This window comes from Saccostrea cucullata, unplaced genomic scaffold (genome assembly GCF_032062105.1).
Source record: "Saccostrea cucullata isolate Sc308-1 unplaced genomic scaffold, CSIRO_AGI_Scuc_v1 ctg4468, whole genome shotgun sequence".
Classification (NCBI taxonomy): Eukaryota; Metazoa; Mollusca; class Bivalvia; order Ostreida; family Ostreidae; genus Saccostrea; species Saccostrea cuccullata.
The window spans coordinates 11,530-27,022 of record NW_026940122.1 but is presented as its reverse complement, the minus strand read 5'-3'; the positions used below and the strand labels follow the sequence as shown (position 1 = coordinate 27,022).

General features: G+C 32.7%; 1 protein-coding gene across 2 annotated transcripts; it reads left to right on the top strand.

Annotated features, from left to right (window-relative positions):
- The first annotated feature begins 3,352 nt into the window (after positions 1-3,352).
- LOC134254844 (putative ankyrin repeat protein RF_0381) lies at positions 3,353-13,911 on the top strand. 2 transcript variants are annotated; one of them, XM_062737386.1, is made up of 6 exons: positions 3,353-3,456; positions 7,521-7,734; positions 9,674-9,781; positions 10,508-10,583; positions 10,863-11,002; positions 12,457-13,911. In XM_062737386.1, exons 2-6 carry the CDS (start codon positions 7,533-7,535, stop codon positions 13,578-13,580), a joined length of 1,650 nt encoding a protein of 549 aa, XP_062593370.1. In that variant the 5' UTR covers positions 3,353-3,456; positions 7,521-7,532; the 3' UTR covers positions 13,581-13,911. The 2 variants fall into 2 exon arrangements, with proteins under 2 accessions (XP_062593370.1, XP_062593369.1); XM_062737385.1 differs by having other exon boundaries at positions 3,389-3,468.
- Positions 13,912-15,493: the final 1,582 nt, after the last annotated feature.

Below are 15,493 nucleotides of genomic sequence, written 5' to 3'. Positions count from 1 at the left end.
GTTGCATAATGCTCATGTGACCTATAAGGCCCGTGGGCCTCTTGTTTACTATACTAATATATTTTTCTAAAATGTATATATATAAAGCCTATAGATTTACATTCGCTGACACGGTCATGGTTTCGATCTTAAAACTTAAAAAATGCAATTTATCATTGAGTCAATGCTGACTGACTCACATACAAATTGTTAGTCCATTACTTATACACTGAATTGACGACGGATTTCCCATTATTTCCAGATCATTACAAGGAGCACACATCGGATGAATTGCTCACTCCTCCATGGCACCTTATCCCGCTTATGTTTTTGAGGTCTGTGATGGCTCTTCTCCTGTTTTGTATTGCTTTATCTACTTTTGATTTTGAATAAGGTTTGTTATCTCCAAATGTTTCATTTAATGTGTTATTGTTACAATGATGAATATATTCTGCAGACCCGGTTTAACGACAGAATGTGTTCTGTGTGTTGACAATATATAACACAGAAAAAAGAAAATAGGTGATTCTAAAATTCTAAATCAGTACACACTAGTTTGGAATTGAATCTATAAATATGAAGTGAAAAAAGACGTCGAAATAATTAGTTTAGTGTCGTCTTTGTGTGTATTATTTATTAAATTGACGGCATGCATAACCTAAAAGATGTTTTTATTATTATTATTTTGGTTGTTATTTTGAATGCAAATACTTTCATATTCTTCAAAACATTTCAGAGAGACTCTCATTCTGCAGTTTTTGCTACATTACAACATATATTGACATCCATAGACGTCTCTCTATGTCAGATAGATCAACTTAAAGACATTTTTTTTATAAACAAAACAAGTGATTACCAATATGTCTATTTTTGGGACACTTGTTCATATACTGGATATCATGAAATGGCATTCTAAAGAGAAAAAGGGAATCAGGTAGAGGGCATGTATTGCTTTTACAATACTCTCAGAATGCTTGTTTCAGAGGTGGTTGAACGAAAAGGTCGAACGTTGTTAGCATGGACTCTTGATAATTTTGTTAAGTTATACACAACCTTTTATGTAATTAGTTTAAATTATGCTATTCTGGTTAAGAAGAAAAGAAGTAACATGTACATTTAGCATTCCAGACAGAACATTTTAAATATGCTTTGAAACTATGTTATTCTAATAAAAATACTGTCTAGAAGTGTCTACATTTTTGCTATACGTATCTTTCTCTTCTTTAAGTTCTCAATCTAATGCCTTTCAAGACCGTAGATTGAAGTATTTAACATTTTAGCTGTAGAACAGGTATCTTTATGCATGAAAAAAAAACATACACACCATATGGTGTCACTGAATACCCGCTTTTCAATATGGCCTACCTTCTGACATGTATGTCACAACATTAAAGCAGGGATTGGAGTCAGAGAAATATCCGATTAACCCAATTTCATAGACACTAATGCTATGAATGACTTAAGATTAATAGTGCATATCATGTAAATATGAATATGAAAGAAATACAAAATTGGAATTAATACACTTGTGTTGTTTGAATAGTAAGATAGACATGGTTCGGTACCTTTACTTGTATGACTGACAATGATGTACATAATGCAATACCCACCTAAAAAAATTGATCTGAAAAAGTTCCCATTAAAGAAAGGCTTCAATAATCAAAGCGCATGGTTGTAAGATAGATATGTGTCGGTACTTTGTAAGCCCTTTTTCTCATTGTCAAAATGGCGAAATAGTATCTCTTTTATGGTATTTTCAAGGTACATGTAACACATCTTAGTAACAAACGAGAGCAAGAACATACCATATTTATATGGAATGTAAAAACAATTATAAGCGATTTTTTCTACCAAAAGGTTGAATGTAGTTGTAAACATTATTTTGATCAAAAAAATTGTTTCAAATAATGACTTTTCAAAGTCTTTCAAGAAATACAAACATGAACTAGATGAGATCTCGTTGCAAACAACAAGTAGGTCTTCAATCTGACTAATAGAATCATTTGATTGATAAAAGAAGAAATTAAAACTATTAATGAGAAAATAGACATGTGTATTCTTTACAATATGTTTAGATACATGCGTAAACGAAATAAATATCTCTATTTGAAATAATCTTCAAGGGCGGAATTTATAAAACTTCTTATTTTATTCTTAAGTTTAAAAAATCAATTAAGCTATGTATTTTTTGCTTACAACCATAAGTTTTACTTAAATTGGTAGAAACACTTTAGTGTAATTCATAAACATACGTAGTGTTTAAGTATTGACTTAGAGTTAAGTGTCCTCAGGAGGTGTCATAAGTAGATAAGAAATATTTAAGTTTTCTTTAACAATAAAAAAACAATAGTGAACAGAAAATTTTTAAATCTTTTAATTTAGAAATCATTTTATAGCATCTAACTAGAAACTCTTTTTGACTTTGAGATATTTATCAACTGGTAAAATACAGATGTGCAATGTTGATGACATAGCTGTAGATTTTAGTTATGATGTAATAGGCATAGAAATAAATACAATGTACCTCCATCACAAAAGAGTGCACTTTTTGTGCGGGAATTACCATGCGTTGCTATGGTGACTTAAATCAAGTGCTCTAATTTTTCTCAGAATTAAACTTAGTTAAGAATTACACTTAGAAGTTTTTTGAATATGAGTTAAGATTGTTTTTTCTTAGTTAAGAATTTATTTCAGTTTCTTTATGAATCTCAGCCCAGTGACAGGATTAATGAAACTTCTTAATATATATATTTTCAGTTAAAAAAAATCACTCAAGCTATGTATTTTACTTAACCCTAAGTTTTACCTAAATGAAATAGAAATACTGTACTGAAAATTAAATTCTAAAATATTTGTATTAAAATTCAGTAAAGATAACTCTTACAGCATTTCGTTATAAAAATACGTGGGCTCTGTATCTTTAGACAGTCAACAAAACAAGAGAAAGTCTTTGTATATAAGAAACATGTTATAATTTATTGCATAAAAGTACATAAAACAAACGCGATATTTGGAACCTCCGGGATACTTTGGGAAGGTGTAAAAATTGAAGGTGCACCACTCTGAAAGCGAAGGTGCAACGATATGGAAATGAAGGGGCGGTAGCAGACGTTCCTAACGTAAACAAATATATGTCAGGAGTATATATAGGGAAAATCTGGTAACTGGAGAAGGTGCACACTATTACAATTAAATAGTCACCTTGTGTATTCTGGCTGGGTTGTTGACTAACACCTTCAGTAATTTAAACTGAATACTAAACTACAAAACAAACACTAACACTTTCAACGGGCCTCTCTGTTTATAAACACAGAAGAGTTACGTCATTATCCAATCAGCGATCGTCTAACAAACAAGGTAGCACGTGCGAAACTTCAAGCCGAAGTAATCAAACTCGGAAGGAAATTGAAGCACATTATGGCTGTAAATATGTATTATGGATAAAATATCGCTTAAGGTGGATGGTAAACACCACAGGTAATCACTACTGTGAGTAATGACACATATCTAATACAACATGGGTCGAGAACAACATCCCAAACGAATGTAAATAACACATTCAGTCCTTGTAAAACGGCATGTTTCTACTTTCGCTTTCAATCAAAGCTAATGGATTGTAAATAAGTTGGCATAAACACATAAAATCACTTGACATATCGTATCTACACACCGTAGTAATGTGTAAATATCCATGCTAAGGTATAATAATAATCATAAGTAATAGTCATGGTTGGAACAAGGTACAGGCCCACCTAAATATCATAACAATACTTTTTTATTAGTGTAATTCATAAATTGCTTAGTGCTTGAAAATTGGCTTAAAGTTAAGTGTCCTCAGGAGGTTCTTATTAATAGCATCCAGTTTGAGAAACTTTGTAGTTGAAGGGTTTAACTTTAATTACTCTATAAGCCTTTCTTATAACCATTTAAAAACCTTTTTTTTTCGGTGAACAACGGAAGATACAGCAACAAAAATTATGTCAATATCTATTATCCTGTGAGGTTTCAAGTTTCAATCTTCAGCCATTTTTTAAAAAACAAACTGGCGGATAAAGTGTTATTTTTAAAAAAAAGAGAAAGTCATCTGTCTCGCACGATCGGAAGTGACACCCTTAGAACGAAGGAAAACACTTAAAGTTCAGTTGCTTACCTATCAGTTGTAAACTTTCATGAAATTCTACTGATATATATGAATTAAGTAACGTATGACTACTTCTGCATAAATTAAAATTTTGCCAATTAACAAACAATTAGGTTGAAACTTATTTAATTCTTTGTTAATATCCGAACTCTGTTGTACATCTCCATCGACATGTGTAACACAATTAAAGTTAATCGTGCGAGACAGGTGACTTAGAAAATATGCAATATTGGTCTACTTCCTGTTTTGACGGAATTTATGTCTTTCGATCTATTTTTAACAATGCACTAGCTTGTACATACTGATTTAGACAAAGTTGCTTCTTTGGTATATTGCATTTTTTCAATACTTTTTGAGATATTGAGATCCTTTACATTAGAGGCCAGCCCAATTTTCTTGATATATTGTTATTGTAATTGTTTTACTACTTTTGTTCTAGAATGTTTTTTTATATTTACATGGAAACAAATATTGCAGAAAAGTCGTCACAAATAATATTGGCACTGATATTTGAAACACCTGGACTAAAGAAAATCTAATATATACTGATTTTTATTTTTTCTTATTTTTAGATAACTTTCGCATTGGGAGTGTTACACTATATTTTTCGATCCAGTAAGCTCACGAAACAACCACAAACAGTTAACTTTATCAGTCTATGTATATTTTATATTACATTCATAAAAGATATATATGAAAAATAAACATAATCAATTTTCTCTAGATTAAATGAAAAGTTGTAAAATTCATTTGATACAGTTTATATTAAAGAAAAGTCAGTATTTCATATCAAAGAAAGAATAAAATGGTAATACTGTGTTACATTTGTGTTGTTTAAATGTTTAGATAACAGACATGTGTCGTAATTTGATAAACACCGTACCTTATTGTTATTTGCTTACGCAAAGGCAAGGGGGCATTAGGTCCTATTCGTCTTTCAAGTCTCTATGTCTGGCACAAAAACTTAAACTTTGTTCATAGCTTTTAAATGGGAAGAGATATGGCCTTTCTATTTCACATTTATCTTAGCTGTGACAAGACCTTTCGATATAAACAATGGATAATGGCTCCCTATTCTTGAACTTAGTCTGGCCTATTTTTTAAAAGGAATATTTTTACATTAAATTGGTCATAATTTTTTTTATCAGGAAAAGATTAGACTTTTTTAATTGAACATGACTGTGTAATACATTTACCTGTGACAAGTCATTTTTCAAATATAATATGATTTAAATGTTTAGATAACAGACATGTGTCGTAATTTGATAGACACCGTACCTTATTGTTATTTGCTTACGCAAAAGCAAGGGGGCATTAGGTCCTATTCGTCTTTCAGTCTCTATGTCTGGCACAAAAACTTAAACTTTGTTCATAGCTTTTAAATGGGAAGAGATATGGCCTTTCTATTTCACATTTATCTTAGCTGTGACAAGACGTTTCGATATAAACAATGGATAATGGCTCCCTATTCTTGAACTTAGTCTGGCCTATTTTTTAAAAGGAATATTTTTACATTAAATTGGTCATAATTTTTTTTTATCAGGAAAAGATGAGACTTTTTTAATTGAACATGACTGTAATACATTTACCTGTGACAAGTCATTTTTCAAATATAATATGATTCTGACAATCTGACCAGGACCTTGAAGTTTGACCTTTCTTTTAAAAAGTATTATTTTTCCTTATGTCGTTTGTTTAAGAAAAGCTAAGGGTTTTCATATTAGGCATATGCACTACCATTGACAAGTATTTCTGAGCATCTTTTAATTTGGATCCTTTGATATTGACCTGTTTGTTTGATTTTTTGGGGATTTCTTTAATGATGATTTTAACTTTTATATTTCAAATTCCCTTATGCAGCAATATACCATCATCACGTGCATACGGAGTGTATATATCTCAGTTGATTCGATATGGAAGAGCATACTCTGCATATAAATAATTTCTAAAACGAGTTATATTATTGACAAGCAAGTTGATGAAACAAGAATATCAACAGTCTTGTTTGAAGTTATCATTTCGTAGGTTCTATGGTCAATACAATGAACTGTCAGCAAATACAATTAATCATTGAGTCAAATGTTGACTGATGTTTTTCACACTAATTGTTAGTCTATTATTTATACACTGAATTGATGACGCATATTTCCGTTATTTCCCGATCACGTCAAGGAGCACACGGACACGGCGGGTATGACCGGTCAGCAGGGGATGCTCACTCCTCCATGGCACCTGCTCCCACCTCTGATGTTTTGGAGGTCCGTGTTTGCTATACTCCTATTTTGTATTGTTTTATTGACTTTTATATTGAATACTGTTCGTTATCTCCATATGCTTTTGGTGTGACTAACTATGATGGTCACAATGACATACACGCCGCCGTAGTGGGTTGAAACATAGATGAATAGAATAATTTTTCATCTTTGGTTTGAATTTAATGCTATCGAATCTTTTTAATAAACTTTAATGTTAAATTCATCTTTTTTATAAATTTTCTTTTCATTTATTATGTTTTAATCAGAGTGTACTTATGCTTTTTTATTTAAAATAATTAAAATATAAAACATTTCAGTTATATGAATGTCTCGAGTTTAGGTTAGGCCACTTTAGAAGCTAATAGTTTCACAAATAAAAAGAAAACTCCTTTTAAAATAGGAAGCAACGCTTCAGATAATTATACATGTACATCAACTGTAGCTATGGATTAAATTCCATATTTCGCTGAGGTTCATTTTGTACTGCTTTCAATTTCAATACCGGGTATGCATGGCATATAAAGATCTATGAAAATTTAGTTGATCATAAAGAACAATTCATCGTTCATGTTCTTGTCACAAACTGCTTGAGCTTGATACTTTACACCAGGATGTCTTACGCGTTTTCACGTGGGGTTCACGCTTATCCTTATTAACCTCTATAGCAGATGATCTTTCAGTTTATGCTTGGAGAAATTACAGCATCAACTCCTAATCTTCCTATTTATTAATATTTCTGTTATTGATTTCATTATATTTAGGTTTTGTTTTCTTTTCAACCTTACTTTTTTTATAGTCTTGATTTCAAGTTTCTTCCCTCGCAGTCCCTTTCTAATGTGAAATCCGCGATTTTTTAACCATTCTATAGTATTTAAACCACAGTTCGCCGCCACACTGGTGAAAGAGAATTTGTTACCTTGAAACAAATGTCAGATATAATGGAAACCTTAACAATTGCATAATTATAAATTGAATAACTACCATAAAGTTACCTTTTATACAAAATCAGACTCTTAGATTTGACTTTTCTCGAAAGCAAATGAAAAATTTTTGAATGAAAAGAAAATGGGTGTATCATCGATGAAACGATTATTGTAAATTAACCAAATAAAGAAATATGATTTTCATTTTTTTTTTACTCACAGGGTACACAGAATATGTCGGATTTACAATACCCATTTCCTGTTTGTTTTGTGAATGATTGTCCAAGAAACAAAACATCATGGATGGCGTCATCAATCTTACTACACTGCCAAAATGACACCAAGGGCAAGAATACATATCATTGCGTGCCCAACAAAGAGAAAACAAAATTGATGCAGTTCTGCTACGATAAAAATATTGGACGTCATCACAATGGTATAACTGCCCTAAGTGAAGAAATATTACTGTAGAAAGCACAGAGAAATTCACTTTTACAAGGATACCATTGGCGTCGGAAGCAAATTGAAAGTTGGGGGCAGTGTAAGAAAAAAAAATTTACCTCCAAAAAAATCTGACAAGCAAAAAAAAAAAAAAAAAAAAAAAAAGGAAATGTTTATTTCCCAAACACGAAAATCCTATTTCGTGGGGGGGGGGGGGGGGGGGGGGCAAGGTTCGAACTCCAGTACCAAAAATTTTCTACCAAACACCAACACTTTTACCAATTTTAACCTATACTAAAACGTGTCTGTGGAAAGTGGGGGGGCTAAACTCACGAAGATATGTTCAATGTCTATACTATGTATATATTTGGAAAAAAATAAGCCCCCCCCTAGCCCTCCCGGTTCCGACGCCTATGGATACTCACTTCCGCCCCAGCCGCATATATATTGTGATGAAATTAATTTTATTTAAAAAGCACAAATTACAACTACATGTAAATTTAAACTTAAACTAATATAACTGCCCTAAGTGAATTGGTAATGATCCTCTAAAACTAATGTCCAAATAACTGTATCTCACTTCCATTCTCAATGACCGTGTAGTGTAGGGAAGCGTTGTGAGAATTCCATCGGCATCGAAAGCAAGTTTTTTAACTTGCCTAGATAGCCGAGTGGTCTAAAGCGCTGTTACTGCACTGCTAGGAGACAGATTCCGTAGATCGAGGTTCAACCACGGGCTGGGGCGGCAGTGAGTATCGTTGTAAAAGTGAATTGCTCTGTGCTTTATATATATATATATATATATATAGAGAGAGAGAGAGAGAGAGAGAGAGAGAGAGAGAGAGAGAGAGAGATATCTATATTGTGTGATTTGATATTGGCTTTATCCAACGAGTTGAAATGGTTTTTATATTCGCGAGGCTTGCTGAGCGAATATACACCATTTCAACGAGTTGGTTAAAGCCAATATTAAATCACATAATTGTAAATGTTTTATTTATCTCATACGACTGTTGTTTGAATAAAATTTTGAGACTTCCCCTGCAAAACTACATGAATATTTGCCTATTCAAATTGATGACGTATAACTTGACGAAGTAGCACTGTTGATGTTGATGTGCTTCGAAAGAAAGTAGATCGTGTTCAAAAGTTAAATTTTTGCTATCTGCGTTTTTGAGAACATTATGAGACAATTGCTGGAGCTTTATATCGACCGAACTTCTTACTGAAGGTTGTAAGGACCATGGAATCGTGAAAATTAACTTTTTGTTCGGTGGCAGTTCAAAACGTGCAAGGCAAGGCCTGGGGCCTACTTGTAGATTCATTGTTGATCCATGATAAGTTACACCTATATTACTAGGTAGGCATACGTAGCATAATATATGAAAGCTTTATTGAAGATGTTAAAGGAATCTTATAACAACAACAAAACTGCTAGGCTTTACTTTCTCCTAAAATGATTAAAAATGAAGTGGGGGTAGCATATAGATCTCTCTTCAAGTAGCCAACACAGGATCCTCGATCAAATAACTAAGACACTTCTTTGACATATACCAGTCTTTTTCTGGCTTTTAAAGATATTATCGCTCTTTATCATTCATTTTATTTCGTCAATAATAATCATCACAAATAAAAGTTTCAAATAAAATCTTGAAGCGAGGGATCGTGTCAAAACCGGAAGTGCTATTGATAAAGCATCTACTCGTTGATCAAGCATAAGTTTATCCAACTGCCTGTATCGCCAACACGCATTCATGAGATAAATATACATTATGTGTGTGTTAGAGAGAGAGTTTAAGGGAGAGAGGGTGTGTGTGAGGGTATATGTGTGATTTTGTTTCCTTGAATTCATTTTGGTTTTCGGACTTAAATTGATTGTAATAATTATTTTGTTCCAAATGTGTATCTCATTCTTATTGTACTCTCTCTGAAAGGCAGTTGTCTGCATCTAGATGATGCTGGTTATCTAGACGAAGTGCAGTGTGGAGACTTCATCTCTGGATGCCCAAAAGTCCCATATTTAAGCAATGAGATATATAAATGTAAGTTGTTTTTGTTGAATTCTTTTGTTTAAATGCAAGTAAATGTTTTCGATCTTTCTTATAAAACGGCTACGATAAAATGAAATGTTTAGGATGTAGGAACATGTATGAAGAATGAAATTCCAATATTTTCTCTATGAATTATACACTCAGCCTCAATTTAAAAGGTAAGTCATGTATTATATCAACGGATCTGTTGAAGATATTTATAAAGCTTAAGCGTGTAAATGATTCTACGGAAGCCCGTTGAGGCCGGTTCAAACAAAGAAATATTTTTTATTGCGTTTAAACGCAAAAATAATTGAGTTTAAAAGCAATTATTATTGCGTCTAGTCGCAATAATTATTGCGTTTAATCGCAAAAATATTATTGCGTTTAAACGAGTCTCTGTTACTGAAACATTTCCTGTACTATTTGTACATGCATGCACAATTTGATTTTGACATATCTTTTTAATTCCTCCAACACTTTCAGTCCATTAAGGATTTTTCCTCACTAGAACACAAAATTGTATCGATTTTTGCTATTCGGTGACGGTAAGTAAGGGTTGCATAAGGGTTTGTGGTAGTTTTGTGATCTATTTGGTGTGTAAATCACACATTGATTTATAGGGGTAATTAAATATTTGAAGATTCTGAATAGATGATCCACATGAATTCGTATTTGCAATTGTGAAAACTATGAATGCTTTCCCTGTAACAATTATTTTTTCTTGTGTTTTGCAAGATCAAGAGTGTTTGGTAATTGACAGGCAGAATAAATGTTTCGAAGCAGCTGCGTCATGCCGGAAACTAGCAACAAAGTTAGTTAGATGTACATGTTTTACTTCCCTCTGTCTTTTAGTTGACATTAATTTTACTGTCAGTAATGCCAAATTATTCATATGTTGGGGTTAGGTGACATTTTCGTTATATCCAAGGAATGAGAAGACCAACAATTAACATGCTAATTTTTAAAAGTGTAACTATGCTAAAGTCTAATATTTCTCATTTGATACCAAAATTAAATCCCTTACTGGTTTATTCCCTAAATTGCTATATTTTTACCTCACAAAAATGAAAAATGTTTTCCCTCTTTGCAGTAGCACGACAGTGGGGCGGATAATGCTGACTGCTTCAAGCCCAATCATTGTTATTTTCATCATCTGTTTTATCTGCGTTAGATATATGTATCGACGCAAATGTGTATCATACAAGAATCCTGAAGCGAGATATCTTTTCCGTAAGTAATTATGTTGAGGTTCATGGTTAAGTTAAATTTTAAATTACAAGTCAATCTATATTTGTATTTATTCTCTAACGAACTAAAAAACTGTCAAGAATATATATATATTAACAATGGTAATTTCCATTCCTACTTCTATACATCATAACCTGTTGAGCTTCATATAAAAGGTACCACAGAGCCTGACAAACTTGCATATTTTACTTGAAAAAGACGTTAAAGGTAATTTAACAACCAACTTTATTATATACGTGATGACTTTAACTTTTACTTTGACTTAAACTATACTCAACTTCCCTTACTTAGTCAGCAATATACCTTTATCGTCTGCATACAGAGTATATATATCCTAAATGATTCGACATGCAAGACCATGCTCTACATATTAAAAATTTCTGGAACGAGGTAAATCATTGGCAAGCAAGTTTATGAAACAAGAATAAAAACAGTCTCGTTTAAAGTCATCACTTTGTAAGTTCTATGGTGGAGACAGTGACCTTGGCAATTTATCCAGTTTATACAGTTTATATTACAATTGTTAGGCCATCATTCATACACTGAATTGACGACGGATTTTTTCCGTTATTTCCTGACCATGACAAGGAACACACGGGGGGTGTGACCGATAATCAGGGGATGCTCACTCCTCCATGGCACCGGATCCCACCTCTGATGTTTCGGGGGTCCGTGTTTGCTCTGCTCCTATTTTGTATTGTTTTATGGACTGTGAGATTGAATACTGTCGTATTATCTCCATATCCATCATTGAGTCAAACGTTAACCGACAATTTTCATACTAATTCTTAGTCCATTTTTTATACACTGACTTGACGACGGATTTTTTCGATCATAACAAAGAGCACACGGTGGCTGTGACCGGTCAGCAGGGGGCATAACTCCTCCATGGCACCTGATCCCACCTCTGATGTTTCGGAAGTCAGCTCCTATTTTGAATTTTAATGGACTCTGATATTATTATTGATCGTTATTTCCATATCCATCCCTGCTTATCATAACTAAGAATCTTTCTTCCATTAACAAAACGCTTCGTGTTCAGGAGGCCCGAGTTCGTTTCTCGTTTTCGGCGCCGCGTCATACCTAAGACATAAACAAAGGTAGTGACTGTTTCTTCGCCAAGCGCTATGCACTGGAAATGAAAGTTACGGGTCTTTCGAATATGACCTTGAAAACTTAGGTTTCGTGTCAATGTAGACGTTGGCAAGATAAAGAACCATCCGTGCTCAATAGCCCTGAGTGCCGAATATAGGTCTAAATTTGACGCCCTTCACTGGCATACGTTGACGTCTCCATATGCTTGAAAAATTCTCAAGAGGGACGTTAAACAATATACAATCAATCCATCAACAAATTATACGGTACACATAAATAACAAATAACAACAAATTACATTTTATATCTTAAATAATTACTTACATTATATTATTTACTAGACGATAATGATGGCGAGATTTCCATACACGATGCAGCCTGGAATGGTGACATGGATCTTCTAAAGCTCCTTATTGAGAAAGGCTTGAATATCAAAAGCACGAAAGATGACGGAAAAACTGTTGTGCATGCGTGTTGTGGTAATGGTAAGCTAGAAGTTTGTAAGTACTTAGTGAAGACTTACCCTAGCTTAGTACATGTCACTGACAGTCGTGATCGCAACGTCTTACATGATGCAGCACTGAGTGGCGATATTGATATGTTCATGTTTCTAATAAGGAAAGGTTTAGATGTCAATAACAAAAGTAATGATGGAAAAACTGTGCTTCATGCGTGTTGTTATAATGGTAAAATTAAATTGTGCAAGTATTTGGTCAAAACATATCCCTACTTACTAGATATCACTGACAATAATGGTGAAAATGTTTTGCATGCTGCAGCGATAGGAGGAAACATTGACTTATTTATCTTGCTCGTAGGGAAAGGCATTGATATCAGGTCGAAAACAAATGATGGCAAAAATGTTCTACATTTGTGTTGTAGAAATGGTAAGATGGACATGTGTAGGTATTTGGTCAACACATATCCTTACTTACTCAATGTCATTGACAAAAATGGAGGGAATGTCTTACATGATGCAGCTTGGGGCGGTAACATCAATGTGCTAAAATTTCTTTTAAAGGATCCGAAAGGCTTAAAAGTAGATATTAAAAGCAAAGATGGAAAAAGTATTTTACATCAGTGTTGTTTGAATGGTAAACTGGACATGTGTAAGTATTTGGCAGAAACTTATCATTGGTTAATAAACGATATCGACAAGTATGGCGAAACCGTTTTACATGCTGCAGCCTGGGGAGGTAACATTGAGCTGTTAAAATTTCTCATCCAATATGGTTTTGATATAAATGACAAAAGACATGACGGTAAAACACTGCTACATCTATGTTGTATGAATCGGCAGATGGAAATGTGTAGATACATAGTCAGCAATTATACTGACCTTGTAGAGGTCATTGATGATTATGGTCAAAATGCCTTACATGAAAAAGTCTGGGGCGGTGGTATCGTTGGCTCTCCTAAAGGTTTGGTTAGAAAAAGGGCTAAATATTCCTCACACAATGAATGATGGAGTACTTTTCAAAATATTTATTGTCTGAATGGTATTATGATTATTTTTTTAGAATGTTACCAAAATTTATTTGTTAAAGAGAATGATGCGGAGAAATTCAGAAATAATTTTTGGATTCAGCTTTTGGGTAAAGCCATGATAAGTTACATTTATTAGAGAATTAATTTGGTATTGACAAGGCATTCGCAGACTTTGGCAGAACAAAAAGAAGAAAAATGCATAGTTGTTGACAATGAAGGGATAAAAAGCGTAAAATATATATGTTTCGTACTTTAATTAATTAAATAAATTGGGAACATTTCACATTGCAGTACAGTTAACGTGCGCAAAGGAAATATCGACTGAATTTTGTATTTAAAAATGTATTCGTAATCGGGATGGCGATTATTTTTAGTACATTATTTATATCGGATAATTGTACTTATGATTAATAGCTACATATCGAGGACTATTATATTTTATATTTAGACTAGTCACGTGATGCGGCCGTCACGCGATTTTAGCTAATTGACTTGAAGTATTGATGTTACATTTAATATCACAAGTGCAAGGGCATACAAGTTAAATACAAGTTAAATTTCCAAGTTTAGTATATAAATAGATTCTGCAATTTCATTGTTAAAATTATACTTGTTTGACCGAATGCTATATTTTTTGCTGGTCAGCAGCAAGAAATATTGATGTAATTAAATTGTTTTTAAGATTTCATCAGGATCGCAGAACTTTTCAGATACCTTAATAGTTCTATTGTTGAAATTTAAAAGCTTACTTTGATCCATAAAGTGTATGCCCTTGCACTAGATCGATTTATTAAGACCCCCCACATTACCCTCCGATGTACTTGCATACAAATATACGGCAGTGTCAATTAAATACGTAATGTATAGAAAATAGATTAGTTAAATAGTGAAGAAGACATTAAATTCAAGTTATTGGCCCATAGAATATCTGTAAATAATATTTTATTTAATTAGAGAATACATATTTTGTTGAGAAAAATTACTTTATCTGTCTCTCACTGCATACAAACTACGTCACTTTGTAAGAAATGACGTCATATTGACAAGTGTATTGCGATCAGTGACTTGTTTATAAATTGTTATGTGCATGGGATTTAACTAACGACAAAGCAACACGCTGTAGTAAGTTTTTATGTAGTTTGATGATTTCTTACTGATTAAATTAGCAGATAAACTCATTTTGTGGTATTTTAAAGAAATGTGGTATGACGTATATTATGTATGACAAGTCAAGTCAAGTTTTTCCGTACAAATTAGGCTCCGCCTCCTTTTTGTAACCTTAACTGTGCTGCAATTTTGAAATAGTATTAGTTATGAATTGTTCAATTTAATATTGATAGAAGGGAAACCTGTTAAAGTACAAATATGAGTAATTTTCTTAACCTGACCTTTATCTGCGCACTGTCAGTGCAATATAAAATAAGCAGGGGTTGAATTATATCTGAAATGTTTACTGTGACGCTTTGTGCTGATCATTTTTTCATAAATGTATATTTTCTCATGTATCTTTGCCACAAATTAAATGTTTTTGCTATATTGAGAATTCAATCTCCATGAAGTATATATTAGATGCAATAATCAACTGATTTCATAATAAACCTTACTTCCATGTAGAGTTTGATACACCATGCGATTTCAATCAATATTTAATTCAAAATGCCAAAATTAATTTAATTTAAAATGTATCAATTTTGTGGCATTACTATTTTTTGTTTATTTAGTTATACTATACATTTACACTATTCTTTTGCAATTTTAAACATTTTTAAGCACTAGCTAATTAACAAATTATATTTGGACAGGGGTTACGATAAACAACTGTGACTTTATAAAATAGTGTTAATATGTGAAAAATTGTATGATTGTAACAGTGAAAGTCATGCTAAGGAA